Here is a 21,932-nt window from a genome sequence, read left to right as displayed (position 1 = left end):
CACAAACACAAATATACATGGAGAAATCAACTACTTTTACATTAACACACTTGTTATCAGGGGAAAGCAACCATGTAAGCAAATATAGACTGCTGGCACAAAAGCAAATAGTAAGTAAGGCCAAAATCAGTAGGGCCACCCTAAATTCACATGTTTCAATGGACTCAAAACAAAAGTGTAACTTTAAATGACCTTTGTCTAGGTCTTAACTTACATTTTGGTAGTCACAGGTAAAATATATATTTCTAAATTGCAGCACTGTCAAAATGCAGCAAATACTGACATCTACTGGTAATGAGACTGTTCTGCATATTAGTTTTCCAACCCTATTTATAGACCATTCAGTGGTAGATCCATACCCTTATCAGTTTAATAAAAAAGATACTATTAGACACTAGAACTCCCAATTTCTTTAGGTAATAAATAAAATATTTTATTTCTTTGTATCTCAAGTTTGACCTTTTCTTTATTTTTAAAATATCACTTCTAATACTTGGCAACGAAGACTACAACAATATTTTAGAACTAAAGATATGAGAATAGCATGTATTTTATTGAAGGATTTTTTAAAAAATCACATGTTATTATTAAAGGATATTTTATTAAAACATCTAAAAGTAAAATAGTTCATTATTACATTGACTACATAAATGAACAGGGAAAAAGCAGGAAAATTTCTGTCCATAAAAAAATATGAAGGACTGCCTTTAAGGGGCATAAGCCGTTCAATACCAATGGAAAGTTTGTTATAAATTTCATGTGATAGGCAGAAAATGCTCAAAAGCCATAAGTATTCAAAGCCACTTTGCTTACCATCTGGAAGATTTAAACAAAGCCAATCTAAGGCAGAATGAAGATCACCTCCATATAAAACAGTATTTGTCATGGCTTCCTCAATGTCCTTCGTTTTAAATGAAAATGCTTGCAGAGCCATGTATAAATCCTACAAAGGAAAAAAAAGAAGAAAAACTCAGATGAAGAAAGAATGTTAATTTTTCCTTCATTTTTGTTTTTTATTTGCTTTTGCACATCAGAAATTTTTTTTTTAAAGTTTGCGACAATCAGTGTCATTCGGAACCAAGCTGGTGTTCAGACTCCCAAGTTTCGGTTCCTTTTTTAGAACAATCACCCTTTCGCCAATTCTTCATTCTTTGTGACCTTTCTGTAGCCTTTGACATTGCTGATCACCTTCTTTTCCCTGATACATCATTTTCTCTAGGTTTACATGACACAACTCTCTCCTGGTTCTCCTATCTGTCAGATAACTTCCCAGTCTCCTTTTCTGGATTTTCATCTCGCCCACTAACTGTGAATATTCCTCAAGGCTCTGCCCTAGGCCCTCTTCTCATCTCCCTATATGCTATTTTTCTTAGTAATTTCATTAGCTCCCATGGATTCAATTATCATCTCTAGGCTGATGATTTACTGATCCTACTTATCCAGCCTCAATCTCTCTCCTAATCTTCAGTCTCACATCTTCAGCTTCCTAATGGGACTTCTGTCCCATAGATGGAACTTATTATCTTCCCCCCACCCCCAACCTCTCTCCTTTTTTTTTTTGGTAGGCAACTGGGGTTAAGTGACTTGCCCAAGGTCATACAGCTAGTTAGTGCCACGTGTTGAGATCAGATTTGAACTTAGGTCCTCCTGACTCCAGGGCCGGTGCTCTATCCACTGCACCACCTAGCTGCCCCTTTTCCTTCTAAACTTCCCTAGTATTATCAATGGTCCTATCATTCTCTCAGTCACCCAGGCTTATAACCCAGATGAGGTATTATACTTGACTCCTTAATGTCACACACCCTACCCTAATCCAATCTGTCAATTCTACCTCCATAACATTTCTCACATATACCCCATTCTCTCTTCTAACACTGCTACCACACTGGTAAAGGTCCTCATCACCTCATGCCTGGACAAGTGAAAAAGCCTACTAGGTGGTCTTCCTGCTTCCAATCCCTTCCCAACCACAGTCTGTCCTCTACTCAACTATCAAACTGATCTTCCTAAAGTATAAGTCTGCCCATGTCACAGCCCATTCGGTAAACTCCAGTGGTTTCCTATGTCCTTCAGGGTTAAATATAAAACCCTGTTAATGTTCAAAGTCCTTCATAACCTGGCCTCTTCCTACCTTTCCAGTCTTTTTACACCTTACTCCTTACATCAGATCCCTTATGAATTCTGGGTAATGCTGTAATAACAGCCTCTCTGCCATTCCTTGCATAAGACAGTCTGTCTTCTGACTCCAGGCATTTTTATTAGTTGTCCCTCATGCCTGGAATACTGTCTCTTCATCTCTGCCTCCAGGCCTCCCTGGTTTTCTTCAAGTCCCAGCTGAAATCCTCCTTTATACAAGAAGCCTTTCCCGATCCCTCTTCACGCTAGAGCCTTCCCTTTGTTTATTACCTCTAACTTGCCCTCTCTGCACCTTCTTTGTATCTCCCCAGTCTGAGAGCTCCTTGAGGAGATGGAAAGTTCTCTTGCCTTTCTTTGTAGCGTCAGAGTCTGGTACAGTACCTGATGCAGAGCTGGCTGACTGACTCCCTAGGGATTCTGATGAATCTTTACAAGCAGCCACAGATTTATGTAATTATTTCTGTATATGTCCCCTCCCACGAATCAGAATGTAAACTCACAGGGAAAAAAGTTGAGTGACATATATACCTTTGTATCCACAGGGCCTATTAGTGTCTTTGCTGAATGAATATGACGATGAAATACCAACAGTCTAGAAATGTCTTCTGTTCCCACATGCAGTTAGATTTCCCTCTTTAAAAACTGTTATCAATAATTTTACAAAGGGTTTAAATAACTTTTATAGTTTTATCATGAAAACTTTGTGGACCAATCAAGTAGGACAGCAGATTAAAAGTTAAAAAAAAACCACAACAATCTACAGAAAGATAAATATCAAAAGTGTTATAGATACCTGTAATTTTTTGGCAGTAAGTCTCCCAGAAATCATTCCTTTATCATTATTTTGCTTCTTATGTTCATTGATTACTCCAATAATTCTCTGCTCCAGTTTACTGTTAATTACCACCTGTTACAGAAACGGGTGCATGAAAAACAAACTAACTCAATTCAGATCGAATAGTAGACTTCCTTTCACCACAAAACACAGATTTGCACATAAAAACAAAAAACAGTTACTAATGTAGTCAACTATGTGTATGACAGCACTCTTTAACTGAAAAGTAACACCATATAGAAAGAGGGGTAGAATCACATGATAAAAATGATGGCAACATGATCTAAAAACACAAGTAGGAAAATCCTCTCATCCTTACAAAAAAAAAAAACACCCGGCACCTTTCAGGGCTTTAAACCATACAAATTAGCCCTGGGACATGACTTGAAAGAAATGAAGCAGAAATAAAAAAGAAATCAGGCCATACTCAATTATTTTAATAAAATTTAAAGTCATCGGGTTTCCAAAATCTTCACTCATTCCAATCACATTTACCATGTCACGCTCACTTTCTATCAGCAGCTTCCATGGTCTATTATTTCCCACAAGTCTAGTAGAACAAATGTGCTAAAGTTCTTTCTAAGATTCCCCTGAACACACAGCAACAGAAGAGAGATGATGACAGGGTCAGTTAAAGGTGACTGAGCTGGAATTGGAAAACATGAGTCTGAGTCAGCCCTGCCACTTATTGGCCCCTGTTCTTTCTTAAATTTCAGTTTTTTCATGTGTTACAGGAGGATGACAACACTTTCATTACCCAACCCACCTCTCTGCCATGAGGAAAGCACATCAAAACAATGAAGCACAGTGTAAACTGAGGAAAAGAACAGCTGCTAATATTCATTTTAGTCTACTACTTACCATTAGTCCCCCTCCTCCAATTTGTTATAGTTAATGAATTATTATTTAGTGTTACTTTTCCACCAGAGTTCTTAATTCCTTACATCTCTATCATGGCTTTGTAATATTCCACTTATTTCACATTTCAAATATTATTTAATTTAACTCTCCTAACAATCTTACTATGCAGGGTAAGTTATTATTACAATTTTATAAATGAGCAAACTAAGGCTCAACTTCACAAGGCTAATAATCAGAGTAACTAGACCTAGAACCACCCAAGTCCTAAGTTGTTCAGTTCAGGGCTTTTCCCACTAGACCACACTGCCTGGACCAAAGTTCAATAAATTTGCCTTAGATGTCAAAGACATAACTGAAATTGAGAAATCAGATAAATTTTTCATCTTTTCAGCAAAGAAAAACATAACAACAACAACAACAACAACAACAAAAACCCCAAGGCAATACAGGTTGCTACAGGGCACTGGCTCTTAATCATAGGTTGAGATCCAAATTAAGGTCACCAATGGTCTATAGAAGGCTCTCTGAGGATCCTCAGGAGAGGCTTAAAGAGGGAACTGAGCCCATGGGTCCAGCGAATGCCCTGGGTCACATATATAAGACATGTGAAAGTACTCCCTTCAAGGATTCAAGAATGTTTTCCTCCTGGTAGTATCTCCCTTAGTATAGATAACTCTTTTAATATGCAATAAATGGTTTCATGATGTGCTACAGACAAAAGTATCTCAGCAATTAGTATTTAATGGGCTGGAGATGAGGAGTTGGGTCAGTACTTGAAAACTTTCTGCCTTCGTAGGATTCACCACAGTTTGTATACTATGTTGGTATCACAGCCTTTGAAAATCCAGTGTCACTTTAATACAAATAATTAAAACAGTATATTAATGCATTTCACTAATGAGTTTTGGAAGGGAAAGTTATTAAAAATGGCTCAAATTTTCATTTAAAATACTGAAAATTTGCTACTCACTTTCAAGATAGATTTATCCAGATTTGAAGGTGCACCAGAATCAGTTGCTGAATTAAAACTGTAAATTTTTGGACCTGTATATAATAAATGACACAAAAAAGATTAATATTTTTTAAAGTATTTTATTTAATTTTTCCAAAGGAGATTGATAAACGCCAAACATTTGTTTAGTAAATAACCTAAAGCAATTTCAATTTCTAATCTGAGAGCTGATCGAGGTAACTTTATATGAATTAGCATTTTTCTAGCAACAAATAACAAGTTCTCCTTTGAAATATGCTGAATCAGCACACTCAATCTTGTTCACACCATAATGAGAATTACTTTAATCAGAATACTGTCCCCCTAAGGCTCAGATAAGATTTTAGTGGTGACAGGGAAAGAAGCAAAAGGCAAAGGTAAAAGGCCATGGAGTTGGGCCTTCATTTGGTTCACTGTCAAAGGAGCCAGGAGGTAGGAGGGGTTCACCACCTTATCTCATTTCTGCCTTCTGCGGCTAGGCCAATTCACTACCAATCCACTAATAATGAGGCCCTAGAAGGGTATGTGTTTGGAAAATGCAGAAAAATTAGAATCCTGGAATCATAAAAGGCCTAAATTAACCTACCCTCAACATACTTCGCAAAATGGGAAAGCTCAAGGAGAAATATTTTACTTCCTTTTATAGAGATACGCTTAAGGGTTAGACCAGTGGTTCATTATGATTTTAAGGGATCACAGATTTTACTTTCCTCAATTAACATTTTGATCTGAAAATACCAGCTAATGATGCATCCTAATAAGGCTGCCCCCAGTCCCAATATTTTAAATTCCTTATGGGCTCCATTAAACAGCAGTTATGTCCTGATTTAACCACATAATCTGGCTTTAACCACACCTCAGGCCCCCAGACTCAATACAGCCACTGCTCCTAGCTAGCCACTGCCATCAGATCACAAACGTGAACAGGTGTGTTCTTGTGCTCAACCACAATCACACCATCCATTTAGCCAGAGACAGTATCACAATACCTAACTATCCATCTTGACCAGGCAGGACCACAATAGCTAGCCAATCAGAGGACAACATGACCAGGATGTCTGACCACAGAACCACAGAAAGGACCCCTACCCATTATTACTTAATCCCTTGACAAACCCCTCCTGCCTTTTTAATATTCATAATTTCTAAAGTGTAACTGCATCTTTACCCTATAAAAATCCACCTTGCTTTCTCTGAAATTGCTGATTCCGCTTAGAACTTAACCTGCTTCATGAGAAGCATCATTCTAAATAAATGCCTATACTTGGATTAGAGGTGGTCGGACTCTGAATTCTTCGAGACACCACTGCCACAACATATTATGAAAATGCAACAGCTAATATCATTTGAACTTAATATTTAAAGAATGATTTGATCAGAAGTACACTAGCTAATATTACTTAAACTTAACTTTCAAAGACTTGGTCCTCAGACCATAAAAAATCAGTAAAAGCCTGCTTAAACAGAGTTTAATTTTATTTCTGGGAACTCCATTGGATCTATGTCTTAAATGATACACAAGGACTCAGAAGCATGTTTAATAGTTTAAATACTCTAATTGTCATAATCTAATGAGGCACTCTCTTTAGATGTAATGAGTACAACATCTGAGCTAAACTCTGACTCTACTATGTTTTGTCACATACAGAGTTTCTGTTAGAAAAATGGCTGAAGCAGATTAAAGTCAGGGAAAACTTCTTACAGTTCTCTACCAACTGTACCCATAATATTACTTTTCTTATTTATAAGAGGTAAGCACAAAGTCTATTGGTTTCTATGTCCCAGGACACAGGATCCTACCACCCAAATGAAGACTTCTGGAAGCCTCTCCAAATTCTACACAGATTTCCAGTCCTCCAAATCCTAACCAAACCAAGCAAGAATACTTGCTCTGGACTCCATAATCTCTGGTATTATTTTTTTCACAAAGTTGCTTTCCAAGGGATAGCATAAATAAAGTGTATATGACTGGCAGCTATATTACCCCATTCAAATGATATGTATGACACCTCTATGTAGATAATATGTTTCCATGTTGACCTTTCTACTGAGCATCAGACCTTTTATCTCCAACTGTTTACATGACAACTCCATCTTGATATCCATTAGCAACTCAAATTCAACACATCTAAAAACAAGCCCATTATCTTTCCCCCCTAATTCTGACAGTCTTCCTTTTCTATTTCTGTCTGTAGCAATGTTTACCTGGTCTCCCATATTCCTAACTTTGTGGTATTCAGCCTCATTTACTTACCCTCACCTCTCATATCCAACCAGTTACCAGGTCCTGTCCTGACAATATAGACAAAACCCTCCCTCTCTTCCTCTTATTCCTCCTGTAACTATCCTAGAACAAGGTTCATTTCAGGTTTTCCCACTTCTGCTCCCTTTCATGCTGCTGTCAGGATAATCTTTTTGCATAGATTTAGTTATAGTACTCTTCCCCTAAAAGATCTTCAATAGTTTCCCACAGACTACTGAATAAAGTTTGAAATCCTCTACTTGGCCTCAGGGACCTACACAACCTGGCATCATCCTTCGGTCAAAGTGGGCAACTCTCTGCCATCCCGAAAACATGCTGTGCTTTCTAGTCACCATGCCTTTGCCCAGGCTGCTCTCTCTGCCTGCAGAAAGAACATGTTCTCCCTCTCTTTCTTCATTTGTTGAATTCCTATCCATCCTTTAAAGCCCAACTCACAGACTGCCCTCTCCAAGAAAGCTTCCTTGATCCCCCTTGGCCCTCCCCTAAGACCTCACAAAGCACTTTGTTTTGTAACTCTCCAGTGCACTTACCATGTAATATTGTATATTTTGTCTATCAGTGTTGATATCTCATTTTCACATTTGATTGTAAGCTACTAAAGAGTAAAGGTCCTATCCTATCTAAAGGTTTTTATCTTCTGCAGTAGCCCACACAGTACTCCATATAAAGAAGGCAATAATAAAGGTCTATTAAAAAGTCCTTAGAAAACTTTATATGTACAATATATAAAAGCATATCCTTTATGGTTGATTAATAGTCATTTATGCATGAGATTGGGCACCAAGCTCTTGGTCAGGAACTTAAACCCTTATCATAGCAAAATCTATGAGAAAATCAGAATCAGTTTAAATCGCTTCAAATTACAACCCCTTTTCCAGAAATAAAACCTTCTATACATTTAAGAAGTATCTTTATTACACATTAGAACTGAACAAGCAATATTTAAATTAGTAAAAAGTGGAAACTGCTTCTATTTACATTATTCACTGATTGAACAATCATTTATTAAATGTCTACTACATATAATGCAAAGATATAAGTGTGCCAGGTAAGAAAAAGAATCCTTGTCTCAAGGAGCTTATAATTTTGTGGGCAGACATAAAATGTTTATTTTGGTCAACTTTTATGTGGGGAACTCCCTAAGGTAGAAGGAAACTCCTACCAAAGCAAATCAGAAACTCCTTTTAACTTATAGTCTAAGGTTTCCATGGGGCACTGAAAAATATAAATACAAACTAGAACATAAGTACTTAAGAGAAATATAAATTACTGTGACAAAAAGATGAATAAGGAATCACTTCCAGAGGTAACACTTGAGCTTCAAGGATGTTAACAGGCAGGGTTAGCCGGAACAAAGGTGTGGAGGAAAGAAAATAATAAGTGCCCCTGGGAAGAGGGACAGATAAGTGAGTCTGGTTTGAGAGTAGAGTCTATTCAAGGGAACTCTATGGGATAAAATTGGAAGGGTAGGGTCATGTTCAATAGGGAAGGCCTCTAACATAGACTAAGGAGTTTTTATTTAGTAAGCAATGGACAAATAGTAAAGGTTTATTAACAATGGACTGGTATGATCAAATTCATACAGCAGGAAGATCAATCTAGTAGCAGTGTGTAGGATTCAATTCAATAAGCATTTACTGAATGCCTACTATGGAGGTCCTGAGGATACAATGACAAAAACAAAAACAAACCCTAAGTCTTATCAACAAGAAGTTGCTATGATGCTGGTGATATTGTATCCCATCAATACTGACATTCTCACTATAAACAAAGGCAAAGAAAAACTCAGCTAAAGGAAGCTCAAAGTTTCTTGGAGAAGTTGGTAGAGTTGGTTTCACCATGAGTTTAAAGAAACAATTTATGGAACTCCAGGTTGCTTCAATTTGCAATGCTCATGTGGGCATAAACAAAGCTTTAAGCATGAAGATAATTACAGTCTACAAAACATCTATTAAAAAGGATTAAAAAGAGAAATTTGTATAATCATTTTGGAAAGCAATTTGGAATTATGCTAATAAAGTGACTAAAATATCTATACCTTTTAACCCAGAGATTCCACTATTAGGCTTATTTCCCTCAAGGAGGTCATTTGATAAGAAGAAATTCCCCTACACACCAAAATATTTATATCAGCATTTTTCGAGGTAGTGATAGGAAACAAAGTAGATGCACATCAATTGCAGAATGGCTGAACCACTTGTGGTAAAAAGAAGGAACAATATTACCGTGTTAGAGAACACATACAATAACTATAACAATGTAAACAGAAAGAACTACCACAAAACAAGAAAAAGCAAATGCTGCAAAAGTACAAAGAACAGCCATGGCCCCAAAGAAGAGACATGAGAAGACACCTTCATCTCACTCTTCTCCAAAGCTGGGGGTGGGTCGGGGGGGGTGAGGTCCATAAGTCTGTCATAGTGCATTTATTTTCAGGCTTTTTGGATGTATTGGTTGGTTTTGCTGATTTTCTTTTTCTTCTTTTTTCTATTAACAAAATCAACTATTCTACAGATAGCTCTCTAGGAAAGGAAAAATGTTGGGTACTAGGAGAAATTCCAGAGATGTAAAAAAAAAGCAATAAAAATTTATTTTTGAAAACGGAGGGGGGAGAAGAGAAATTCTATGAAAGATTTGGCAAGAAGCAGTAGAATATAGTGGATAAACTAGTCAACAAACATTTATTAACTCTGATATTGGGCTGAGAACTCACTATTCAACAAAAACTGCTGGGAAAATCAGAAAACAGACTAATAGAAAACTAGGTAGAGTAGAAAATCTCACACTGCATAACATGGTTAAGTTCCAAATGAATACCTGACTTGGATATAAAGAATAACATCATAAGCAAATTTGAGGAATAAAAAAAGAAACTGCCTTTCAGAATTATGGATAGGGGACAAGTTCATGTATACTTTACTCCCCTGCATGTACTCTGTACTCCCATGACACTAGCCTCATCCTCAGGACACTCCATTTCCCAAATCATTTTCACTCAAACCTGTTCCTCCATGCTTGGAACACTTTCCCCCCCATCTCCACCTCCTACCTTCCTTGACTTCCTTCAAATCTCAGCTAAAGTTGCACATTCTGCAAGAAGCCTTTCCCAGTCTTCTGTAATCTTAGTGCCTCCCCTCTGAGACTACCTTCAAATTCTCTTGTATCTATGTTATTTGTACACAGTGGTTTAAATATTGTCTTTCTCATTGGACTGTGAGCTCCTTGATAGCAGGGACTGGGGGGTTTTCCCCTCTTCTTTTCTTTGTATCCTTTGCACTTAGCACAATTCCTGGCATACAGTAGATGCTTAATAAAGGCTAGCTGACTGACACAAGGATGCATAAGACAGTCATAAAATCATAGATTTAGAGCTAGAAGAGGTCATTAAGTCCAACCCCCACATTTTACAGATGAAGAAACTGATACCCAGAGAGATAAAGTCCCTTGCCCAAGTTCCCCTCAATCTATAGGTTCTACGAGGGGTTGCAGCCAGTCCAAAATCCAGCCCAGTACTCTGCCTACAATGCGCACTTAAATATTAGTTACTGAATGTTGTCATAACAATTTAAAATGGGAGACCCAATGTATGTAAATTATCCTATTATAAGGCACTACGTGTAATAGTATAGAGGTGAGTGCTGTAAGAATTGGTTGGAATAATCAAGAAATCCTGAAAGATGGTTATATCTAAATCATATCTTGAAGGACAGGCAGGATTCTGATAAGCAGAGAGGGCAATGGAATGCATTTCTAACAGTCTGAAGAAAGTTACAGAGGCAGTAAAATACAATGTATATTTGGGAAACACTAAATAATTTTGTCTCACTCAATTGTAGGATTTGCACTGTAGGAGGTAAGTATGGGCCAGACTATGGAGAATCTTGCATGCAGATTAAGGAATTTAGAATAAATTATTTTGGCAATGGGGAGCCAGGGGTGATCAGAGTTTGTGCTGGACAAATGGAAGGAGAGATGAATAGTTAGAGAAACTAGTTAAGACGACTAGTGTTTTCATCAATGAGAAATGTAGCAGTGGGAATAGAATAGGAATGTATGTAGATGATATTACAGAGAAGACCAGACAACACTTTGTGATTAATTGTATGGAGAGGGAGCAGATGTCAAAGATGATTCCAAAAAACCAAGCCATGGTGGTTCTAACAGTGGTAGTAAAATGAGATGTAATAATTTAAGAGGAAAAAAGATGGTTTGAGGGTTGAAAGAATAAGAATTTGATCTAGAGATGCTGAATTTAAGGTATTTATATTTGAAGGTCAAAAAGACAAAAAGGAGCCATGGTAGACATAAGTATAACCAGAAAAGTAGGACGAGAACTAGTATAATGCACAAAAATCAAAAAAGAATTCCATCTCAATAAAGAGGTAAGGATCAATAGTGTCAAGTACAGCAGAGAGGTCAAGAAGGAAGAGGGCAGGTATCCGCAATAAACAATATGGCAAACTTTTCTTTAGTCAGATAACAGGCTTCTGTACACATGATAATGTTGTTAAATTAAATATGTAGCAAGACATCATCACAATAAGCAAGATGTAAGAGATATACAATGCCTTGCAAGAGATACTCAATAAAGACCTGTTCAAACAGTAGCAAAGCTCAATAGGGCCTTATGATCAACCCCACCCTCACATCCCATTTGTACTGATTAGGAAATTACAGAGAAATTAAGTGACTTGTTAAAGAACACATAGTTAGGGACAGAGCTAGAACTCAAGTTTTTTAATTCCCAGAGTCTAGTATTCATATTTAATTACAGCACACTGTCTGCCTTTGCTGAATGAGCTACATTCAACCTCTACATACAGATTTAAAAAAACCAAAAACCCACAAAGGTTTAGAAATACGAGTAATTGGTACTAACACCTACATATTGTAAAATTCTAACTTCCCTGCAAGAATTTGCTTGAGAACTTTTCCCAAGTCTCCAGATAAAACAATTCTTTTTGCAGTTGTCAACATCAATGTTGCCTTCTCTTTCAGAAAGCAATTTATTAGTGCATTGATTTTGGTACGCTGACTAAAATAATGCTATGCACATGTTAAATACTTTTTATAGTAAAATATTGAGGTAATACATAATGCCTCTTAAATTCTAAGGCAGAATAATATTTTTAAAAGCAATACAAAGAAAAGGAAAACAAAGCAGATTTACGAGGGCACCAAGACATAAAATGCTTAGAATTGTAGGCAGAATAAAATTGCTAAGAATTGTCAGTTCTCAGATTTTGATTTTTGGAACCTAAATTTAACTTACACAAGGTTACAATACTTGTTGTGCTTTATAAAAGTGCTTTTATAAAAGCCCAGTTTTTCTTATTGTCTTAAAATCTGTTTTTCTGACAGTAGAAGTTTTAATGCCCAAGCTAGTAAACTAAAATTTCACTTTTGCCTCTGCTAACTTTTGATGAATGGTAGACAAGAAAATAGTATCAACAGGTCTTTCCAAATGTTCAAAAAAAAAAAAAGAAAACAGCAACCAAAATAAAATATATTACAACTATTCTATTCTTGAAAGTAACCGTGAACTGATGTTAATTTTCTTTTTTTTTTTTTTGCAAGGCAATTAAGTGATTTGCTAATAAGTGTCTGAAGCCCTACTTGAACTCAGGTCCTCAGACTCCAGGGCAGGTGCCACTTAAGCTGCCCCATAATGTTCATTTTCAACAAGGTAGTGGTACATCCAATCTGAGTTAGAATGTGGCACAACCCTGGTAGAGAGAGCAGAAGGAGCAATGGATTTGGAGTCACAGAAGCCAATACACAAGCATTTATTAAACAGCTACTACTTGTTCAGGCACTGAGCTGGCTAGGTACAGAAGCACAAACAACAAAAGATCCCTAAATGGCAAGAAATTTGAACTTATGTTCTAATGGAATGAGAAAAACCTACCTGTGCCACTCCTCTCTAGGCCTCCCTCCAACTTGAGACTGGACTAGGTGGTCTTTGAGTCTCTTCCAGCTCTAAATCTAGGATCCCACAATTAAATGTTCCTAAGGTTCCCTCTGAGCTCTAAATCTACAACTCTTGGAGAAACAGGCCATGCACATACTAAAGGAGTGGGAAGAACAATGATCAAACCGGTCACAGTAAAGGTGTCATCAGCAGCTGTCATTTCTCGAATATGCAGAATAGGAACAACCCAAAGAGTCGAAAAGTGAATTGTGTGCCCCCTAAGCCCAATCCTTCATAACATTAACCTACTTCAACGCCCTAGAAAGGTGGTTTAATTGAGCTTTGAATGGGATTGGGTATATGTGAGTTGCTGTTTTTTTGGGGGGGGGATAAAAATAGGAAGGCAGTAGCAGGGGAAGGGCTACACTACCCTTAGAACAACTATGTCAGCCACGGACATAAAAGAACCCCAGTCCTCGTGCCTTCTGTCTACTCTGTATATAATTAGTACGTGCACAGTTGTCTATGTGCTGTCTCCCGCATTAGAAGGTAAGCTTCTGGAGACCAACCCTCCCTCCTTTTTTTGTATCCACGACGCTGAGCAGTCTGGCACACAGTAAGCGCCTCATAAATGCTTGTTGACGGTAATACTGGGCCCTCGGCGAAAGGGCCAAGCAAGCACACGGAGCCTAGTCAGTGCAAGGTGGAGACTCGGGAGCCCGAGGGGGCGAGGGAGCGTGTCCCCGCGGGGCGGGGAAGGGCGGCGCGGGGGCAGGGCAGGGAGGTCCGCGGCTGCGGGTACCTTGCCTGACGCGCGGCTCCTTGGTGGAGGCGGTGACGGGAAGCGGCCTGGGCACCGGCTTCTTGCCCGGGGCCTCTCCCGCTGCCCCGGACTCGGCGGTGGCTTTGGCCCTAGCGGCCGACACGGCAGCCCGCACCGCGCCGGCGCCCGGCGCCTTGTGCTTCTTGTTCTTCCCGCCCATGCTGCAGCTCCCACCGGGCCCGGAGAGGCGAGAGGCGGGGAGACAGAGGCGCGGGGCCCTGACACGCGTGATCGCTCTGCTCGGCCGGGCCCAGATGCTCCCAGTCCGCAGGCGCACCGCCACCGCCCTCATCCGGGACCTCCCTGGAGCCGCGGCGAGGCGCTGCCTCGGGATTGGTCCTGGCCGCGGCAGTCCCGCCCTTCTCTCCGCCCTCACCGCGTGCTACGTATTCTCCTTCTTTCCTTTCCCGGCTGGAAAGATTGTAAAAGAGACAAGAGAAAAAAAAAAAAATTCAAGTGGCGGCGTCAACTCGAGCTTTCTTGTTCCCTCCCGGACACCGTGGGCCGGGATCGAACACTCCCTCCGCCTAACTACGAGGCATTGTGGGTAGGGGGAATTTGGCTGGACGGTTCGGAAACATGGCGGATGCGTTCGGGGACGAGCTCTTCAGCGTGTTCGAAGACGAATCGCCGACCCCCGGGGCTAAGAAAGGGAAAGGGGCGGCAGAGGCCGCGGGCAAAGCCAAGTAAGGAGCGGGCCCGTAGCCGTTCGTGCGGAGGGACAGAAGGGGAGCAGGAGACAAGCTAGCGTTTTGTGTAGAGGGAGTTGGGGCCTCCGGCGTCGGGGAAAGCGCAGGCCGCGCTGGGGGAGAAAGGCCACGAGACCAGGCCGGGGGTCAGAGGAGGAGGAACGGGCTTCTGTCGGGAACCCTTCCCCTGGGCCGGGCGCTGGGAACACCAGGAAAGGCAAAGACGAGGAGGTCTTTAGGGGGAGACAACAGGCGAATAACGGGGGCTGGGCGTGTGAGAGAGGCGCCCCGAGAGCAAGGGAGGTTGTCCGAGCGGGGAAGGCTCCTGCTTGGAGAGGGGAGGAGGAAGAGCCTTCCAGGGGTGGGGAACGGCCGATGGAAAGGCACGGAGGCTGGAGACGGGAGACCGAGGGTCACTACATGTATGGTCGAGTACAAGGAGAGGGGGCAAAATGTAAGAAAGGTGGTGACAGGCGAGGTTGTGAAGAGCTTTAAATGTTGTTTATGAGCACCAGTTATTTTGTTTTGTTCTCGATCCTGGAAGTTATAGGGAGTTGAGTTGCAGAGACAAAGGACAGACATCAAAAGGGAAGAAAAGTAGGCTGTGATTATGGTAAGGGAAATTTTTAGAAAGAAAACTGCAGGATCAAGCTTAGAGCCTTGTAATGACACACCTGTCAGTGTGATGTGATTTTTTTCTGACTTTACTCTTCCCTTGAATGAAATATCACAGGGAGTATGAGAATTCTGTTTTTAAGTCAACCAGCAACAATTAAAGGGGCCCAGCTAGGTGTCCTGGTGGATGGGGTCAGGAAGGCCTAATCCTGCTTAGTCATTAACTAGTTATGTGACCCTGGACCAGCCACTTAACCTCTCAGCCTCAGTGTCCCCATTTGTGAAACTGAGATAATAATGGTACCAATCTTCCAGGGTTGTGAAGATCAAGCAATGATAGGGATAATGACAACTAGTGTTTATATGTTGCTTTAAGATGCCAAGTCTTCTATATCATTTTATTCTCACAATAACCTTGGGAGATAGGTGCTATTGTTATCTCTATTTTAAGTTGGGACTTGCCAACAGTCATATGGCTAATGTGTCAGATTTTAATTCAGGCCTTCCTAATTCCATGCCCTATGTAATGCACTACCAAATAACATGTAAAGAGTTTTGCAAACCTTAATGTCAGTGTATCAGTTCTAGCAATTATCCTTCCTGTATGGCTTTTTTTAACCGCCTGTGTAACGTCACTAAACCCAGCTGTGCAGTACTGTGAACGTTACAAAAATTTGGATTCAAAGGAATTGTATTGAAAGGCTAGTTCTCTTACTACTGGAACTATCTAGTAGGAGTCCTTTCTAGGTATTCACTTCCAAATTTCCAAAACAAGGGGATTTGACTAAATGGGCCCCTTCTTAAGGAACTTACAATCTTAAATTTAAAAAAAATTATTAATGATCATATCATCGCAGATTTGGGGCATGAATGAACAATATAAGTCATCTCGCCTAAACCCCTTGTTTTATAGATAAGGTTAAATGATTTGCCTAAACTCATACAGGTATTAAGGGGATCGAGATAACTCATACTTACATAATATAGAGTTTGTGAATCACCTTGTTCACAATAATTCAGTGAACTAGGTAGTGCAATAATATTTTCTCCATTTTCAGATTAGGAAGCTGAGTATCAGAGAGATGAACTGACTTTCTCGCTGTCATGTGATTAGTAAATGGTTTGTCTGGGACTGACTTTCAGAATATAAGATATGCTTTTTCCACAAACCTTGATTAGTGAACATTTAGGCAGTATATATAAACAGTGAATACTCAAGTTCAGAAATAACAAACTTTCCCCTTAAGTGCTCAGGGAATGCTGTTCAGTGGAAGGTGCTTCTGGCAGAGGGAGTGAATGCTAATAAAGGTAAAGGTAAAGGAAGGTAAGGTAAAGGAAGTGGGAAAACTCAGGGCATCTCCAAGGGACACTGAGTAATATAATTTGACTGGAATAGAGGGTATTCATTTTAGCCAATTAGAAGAGGTTCTTTAGCTAGACAGGGTTTTGGACATGATCCTTTAAGAAAGGGGGAAACATTGAAGAGTTTTGAATAGGGAAAGAGTGGTGGTTTAAGAAGATTAATCCAATGACATTGTGTTGAATGAGTTGAAGACTGAATTGTCTTTCTCTCTAAAACTATCCTTCTGTCTTAACTTTTTTTTTCCTTTTAAGGGCACTATTATACTTTAAGTCAACCAGATTTTTCACTTGCTAGTCATCCTTAACCCTTCATTCTTACTTGGGCTTCCTCTCTCCCATATCCATTCAGTGACTAAGTCTTGCTGATGCTCTCTCTTCAGCATCTCTTGCGTTTGTCTCATTTACTTTGCTAATAAACAAAGACCCTAGTGTAGGTACTCGTTTTCCCTTGTCCTGATTAACTCTGGAGACTCTTAGTCTCCTTGCTCCTGTTTTTTCTATTCTTCAGTCCATTCTCCACACAACTGCTGAATGGTTAGTCCTAAAACACAGGACTATCTTGTTATTCCTTAATTTTTTTGATAACTATATTTTGATATAACTGGTTTCCTTTGTAATCCTATTCATTTTATTTTATGCATTCAAAAACATTATTTTGAAAAGGGCTTGCTAAAGGCTTCACCAGGCTGCCAAAGATGTCTGTGGTACAAAAAAGTTTTAGAGCCCTTATTTTGGGTTAAAGTACAAATTCCTCTGGCATTTAAAGCCCTTTACAGTCTGGCTCCAGCTTATCTCCCCAGGCTGATGACAGATTATTTTTCCCATGCATTCTGTGATCCAACCAGGATGGCCTATGTTCCTTGTATTTAACATTCCATCTCCCATGTCTATAACAGCCTGCCCACCAATGCTCCCTTTCTTCACCTTTGCTTCCTGAAACCCTGTACTCCCTTCAAGGCTCAGCTCAAGAGCCACCTTCTTCAAGAGGCCTGTCTTGATTACCCCAGTTGATGTTCATACACATCAATCACTTTTGTTTATTTTTAGATGTCCGATATCTTCTTATTTGTGAATATATTGCACACTCCTAACTATATGTTGTATACCTCACATAATGTATAAACTCCTTGAGGGCAAGGATTTTGGTATTTCAATCTCCAGTGTCTAGCTCACAGTCTGGCAGATAGTAGGTATTTAATAAATGCTTGTTAATTAATAGATGAAGGGAGACAAATTAGTTGATATTTGTAATAGTATTGTGGAGAGTGTCTCGTATATGCTGCTTTCTCCCTTCTCATATTCCCACCACCAACCTTGGTAAAGGCCTTAAAAATCACCTCATTTCTGGGCTATTGAAATATTCTGCTGGTAGGTCTCTCTGACTCAAAAGTATTTCCCCACTTCAATCTGTTCAGCCTTCAGATTGATTTTCTTAAAGCATCTGTCTGATCGTGACATCCTCTTATTCAGTAAACTGCGCGAGTTCCCTATTGCTTCCAGATTGAAATATAAAATGCTATTTTGGTTTTAAAGCTCTTTATAAACTGGTCCCATTCTACCTTTCCAGTCTTCTTATACCCCAAGTATTCTGCAGTCCAGTGACATTGGCCTTATTGCTGTTCCTTCCGATCTCCCAACACTTGAGCATTTTTGCTGGCTGTCCAACATGCCTGGAATTCTCTCCCTCCTGATTTTAGCCTCCTGGCTTCCCTGAATTCCTTCAGGTTTTCAGCTAAAATCCCATCTTCTGCTAGAAGCTTTTTCTAGTCCTCCTTATTCTTAGTGACTTTTCTTTAACACTATCCCCAGTTTATTTTGTATGTATCAATCTGTAATAAATACATGTTAACCTGACTTCTTTGGAACAGATTTCTGAAGACATTGGACTAGACCCCTATAAAGATTGAGAAGTACAGTAGACCCAGTTGGCATGGTTCTGTGCCTTTCTCTGACAAATTATGCAGACTCAAAGGAGAAGTAAACTAGTGTATGGTGATAGTGATTCAGAATTATAAAATAGTATGAGACTTTATAGTAGAAGATAAAGACAAAAAAAGGGAGTCTAGGTTGTTAGGGCAGCATTGAAGTTGGTTCCCAATTGATCCAGACTGGGCAAGAAATTAAGTATGGTCAGAAGGAATCTAATGAATATGAAGAAAGTGAGATGGTTCACTCAGCTTGAGGTCCTGGGCAAAGAACAGCTTTTATGGGTGTAAAATGTTAGGAGAATTGAGAGGTGAGGGGGTGTACTCTATCATTTGGTAGCTAAAATGGAATAGTGGATTTGAGGAACTGATGTCCAGGGTATCAAATGGGCCATCTTCATGAATATTGAATTCATAGTAGGTGGTTATTAGAATGGAAAGGAAAACTGGGAGCCAAGTGCTTAAATTATTATAGAAAGTAAAAGTAGGTCTTACAGAAGCATGCAGTGTTGAGGATATGGAGTAGGTATTATAAGCTGTTGGTATAGACTTCAGACTAGATGTAGAATAATAGTCCATCAGTAAGCATTTATTGGGGTTGCTAAGTGGTACAGTGGATGGAGTGCCAGGCCTGGAGTCAGCAAGATTAATCTTTTGAGTTCAAATCTGGCCTCAGACACTTACTAACTGTGTGACCCTGGGCAAGTCTTTTAACTTTGTTTGCCTCAGTTTCCTCATCTGTAAAATGAGCTGGAGAAGGAAGTTGCAAACTACTACAGTATATTTGCCAAGAAAATCCCAAATGGGGTGATGAAGGGGCAGGCGTAACTAAAAGCAACTGAACAACAAAGCATTTTACTTACTATGTATGAGTTATTATTCTAGGTTTTGGGGATACAAGCCAAAAGTGGCATAATCCCTTCCACTAAGGACCTTCCAGTCTACCCAGGGGAGACAGTATGTTCACATAAAGGTGTATATATGCAAAGATGAAGAGGGATTGGGGAGGGGCACTTGCAGCTAGGGGAGCCAGGAAAGATTTCATGTAAGAGGTGGTACTGGACTGAAAACTAGGGATTGAGTGACTGTGGTAAGATAAGGGAGTCCATTCCAGGCATGAGGGACATCTCAGAGGCATAGGGATAGGATATGGAGTGTCCTTTATGAAGACAATTAAGAAGGTCTATTTGTCTAGACTGTAGTGTGCATAAAAAGAACATATTACTATAAGGCTATATAAAAGTAGATTGAGGTCAGGAAGTGAATTGTCGTCCCCCCCCACAAAAAAAGGAGGGGGAGGAAGTTTGTTTGATCCTAGAAGTAATAAAGGAGCAAAAGAGATTTAGTAGAGGCATGATGTGAGAGAGGGAGGGAGAAGAAAGAAGGGAAAGAATCAGGGAGAAATAAAGGAGAGAAAGTTTGATGTGATGATCAAGTCTAATGAGGGTTTTTTTTTTAAGGATGGAAGAGAGTTGGTTATATTTGTAACCTTAGGAAAGGGCCAATAGAAAGGGGAGAGATTGAAAATTAGAGGGAGGGAAGGGATGATTAAGAGAGCAGTCTGCTATAGAATATAGGATAGGGTCAAGGTTTTGTATGGAAGGATTGCTCTTGGTGAGAAGGCCTTCAGAAAACTGGAGTAAAGGAAGAAAAAATGGGAAATGTTGGTTTTGAGGTAGGAAATAAGTTTATGAGGTGAAAAGGGGAAGAAGAAACTAACTCACAATGAATGGACTTAGTTTTCTTGGTAAAATATGAGTTTAGATCTTTAGCTATGAAGGTAGAAGAAAGGGATGGTATGGGAAGTTTAAGAGAAGTTTAGAGAAGGTTTGGAATAGTCTGTGGGAAATAGGAGAGAGAGTTAGAGTAGGATTACCTTGTTCCAGTGAGGAACCCAGTTGAGATTAGATAACAGTTTGTAGTAGACTAGTCAGCACAGTTGTGACTTTCTCTAGCTACATGTGAATAGAAAGGGAGGAGACAGAGGGTGAGCATAATCTGGAGTTGGGTTGTGGCAAGTCATGAAGTTGCAGTAGTAAGGGGGTGGTAGTGATAAAGGATTTGAAAGAACAAGGTACTATAGCCTTGAACTAGTTAACTAAAAGGTTAAGATTGAAGAAGGAGGACAAGTGATACTAGAATAGGAAGTGATACAAGAACCTAGGTAAGTATGATCAGAGGAGGGATTTGAAGTCACAGGAAGAAGGAATGTATTTGGGAGGAGTAAGCATTGGGAATGATGAAATGATAGAAAATTATATTCAGAATGTCTTAGCTGTAATGATAGATAAAATTTTTCATTTTTAAATACATTTCATCTCAACTTGTTAACATTGCTCTAGCTGAATTTTTCTAGAAGTAGCATACATTTTATTTGGAATTTTGAAAGTTTATGAACGTATTAAAAATGAAAGCTATTATGAAAAACTTTACTTTTCAGAAAACGGACAGATGATAAACCACAGTCAGGGTCTGCCGATGTTGGGAAGAATAAAAGAGATTTAGAATTGGAAGGTACAGATGAACCCATATTTGGAAAGAAGCCCAGAATAGAAAATACAGTAGCAGAAGATGTAAGGTAAGATTCGTTTTATTGTAAATTTCAAGCACACTTGGTATATCATTTTTACTCTTTGTATGTCACTTTGGCATAAGGTTTAAAGATTTTTTTTTTGAAATTGGGTGTAAAGTAATTTGTGGCTTATAGAACTGAATGCTTGTATAATTGCGTGAAATAAAAGGTATTATTTGTGCAGAACAACATGGTAAAGCAAAACCTTCAAAAGAAAGAGTTTCCCTTTTTTGTCTGTCTTACATACTTTGATTTTTTAAAAAATGTTCTTTAGTGTACTCTTCTTAGCTTAGCTAGCACCTTGCTAAAAGTATTAAGCAACTATAACTGTCACCACCGACAACTAGGATCTGAACAAAGAGAATATTTTTTGTTTGCTTTTAACAGTGCTGTGCAGTCAAAGAATTTAGGGAATAACGTCCAACTTGGGAGCAAAATAATTTAGGTAACTTCTGAGACAAGGTAGCCATTAGTGATAAGGTAACATAGGCAATTGCCAGAAATAATACTGTAGAAGAAATTCCACTTATTTTTGGTATGAAGAATACACCTGTGTCTGTAACAAATTACCTTGTATCTTTTTTTTTGGCCTGAACCTATGATTTCATTGGTGGAGGCAACTCCTGATGAAGTGTGTCCCTGTACACAGGTGTTCTGCACTTAGACATTTATAGGTTTGCTGCCTTAAGTACTAAAAAGATAAGTGCCCAGGGTCACACAGCTAATATGTGTCAGAGATAAGATTTGAACCCAAGTTGCGTAAGTTAACCCTCTTTTTACTACATCATGCTACTGTGTTTTCTGATAGTTAAAATTTTATAAATTGAAAGTTCTTCCAAAGTAGAATCATGATATTTTAAACTACTTTTCCCTCAGAAATTATGTATTGTGTGTAGGTGGAGTATGTATGCCAAACTTTGGAGGAGGGGGGGGCAGGGGCATTTATTTA

General features: G+C 39.3%; 2 protein-coding genes across 2 annotated transcripts in view; one reads left to right on the top strand and one right to left on the bottom strand.

Annotated features, from left to right (window-relative positions):
* The window catches only part of DHX29 (DExH-box helicase 29), a 66,014-nt gene extending 51,913 nt beyond the window's left edge, over nt 1–14,101 (bottom strand). Inside the window, 4 exon segments of the mRNA XM_020997204.2 lie at nt 814–943; nt 2,930–3,043; nt 4,803–4,876; nt 13,800–14,101. Of these exon segments, the coding sequence (XP_020852863.1) occupies nt 814–943; nt 2,930–3,043; nt 4,803–4,876; nt 13,800–13,980 (499 nt within the window). The 5' untranslated portion in view covers nt 13,981–14,101.
* A 196-nt stretch (nt 14,102–14,297) lies between these two features.
* The window catches only part of MTREX (Mtr4 exosome RNA helicase), an 87,568-nt gene continuing 79,933 nt past the window's right edge, over nt 14,298–21,932 (top strand). Inside the window, exons 1-2 of the mRNA XM_020997216.2 lie at nt 14,298–14,506; nt 20,852–20,989. Coding sequence (XP_020852875.1) covers nt 14,400–14,506; nt 20,852–20,989 — 245 coding nt within the window. The 5' untranslated portion in view covers nt 14,298–14,399. The remainder of the gene's footprint in view (nt 14,507–20,851; nt 20,990–21,932) is intronic.

The sequence above is a fragment of the Phascolarctos cinereus genome, unplaced genomic scaffold, assembly GCF_003287225.1.
Source record: "Phascolarctos cinereus isolate Bilbo 61053 unplaced genomic scaffold, phaCin_HiC Scaffold_4;HRSCAF=312, whole genome shotgun sequence".
Taxonomy (NCBI): Eukaryota; Metazoa; Chordata; class Mammalia; order Diprotodontia; family Phascolarctidae; genus Phascolarctos; species Phascolarctos cinereus.
Note: the sequence above shows the minus strand (reverse complement) of the source record. Positions and strands in the feature narration are given on the sequence as shown.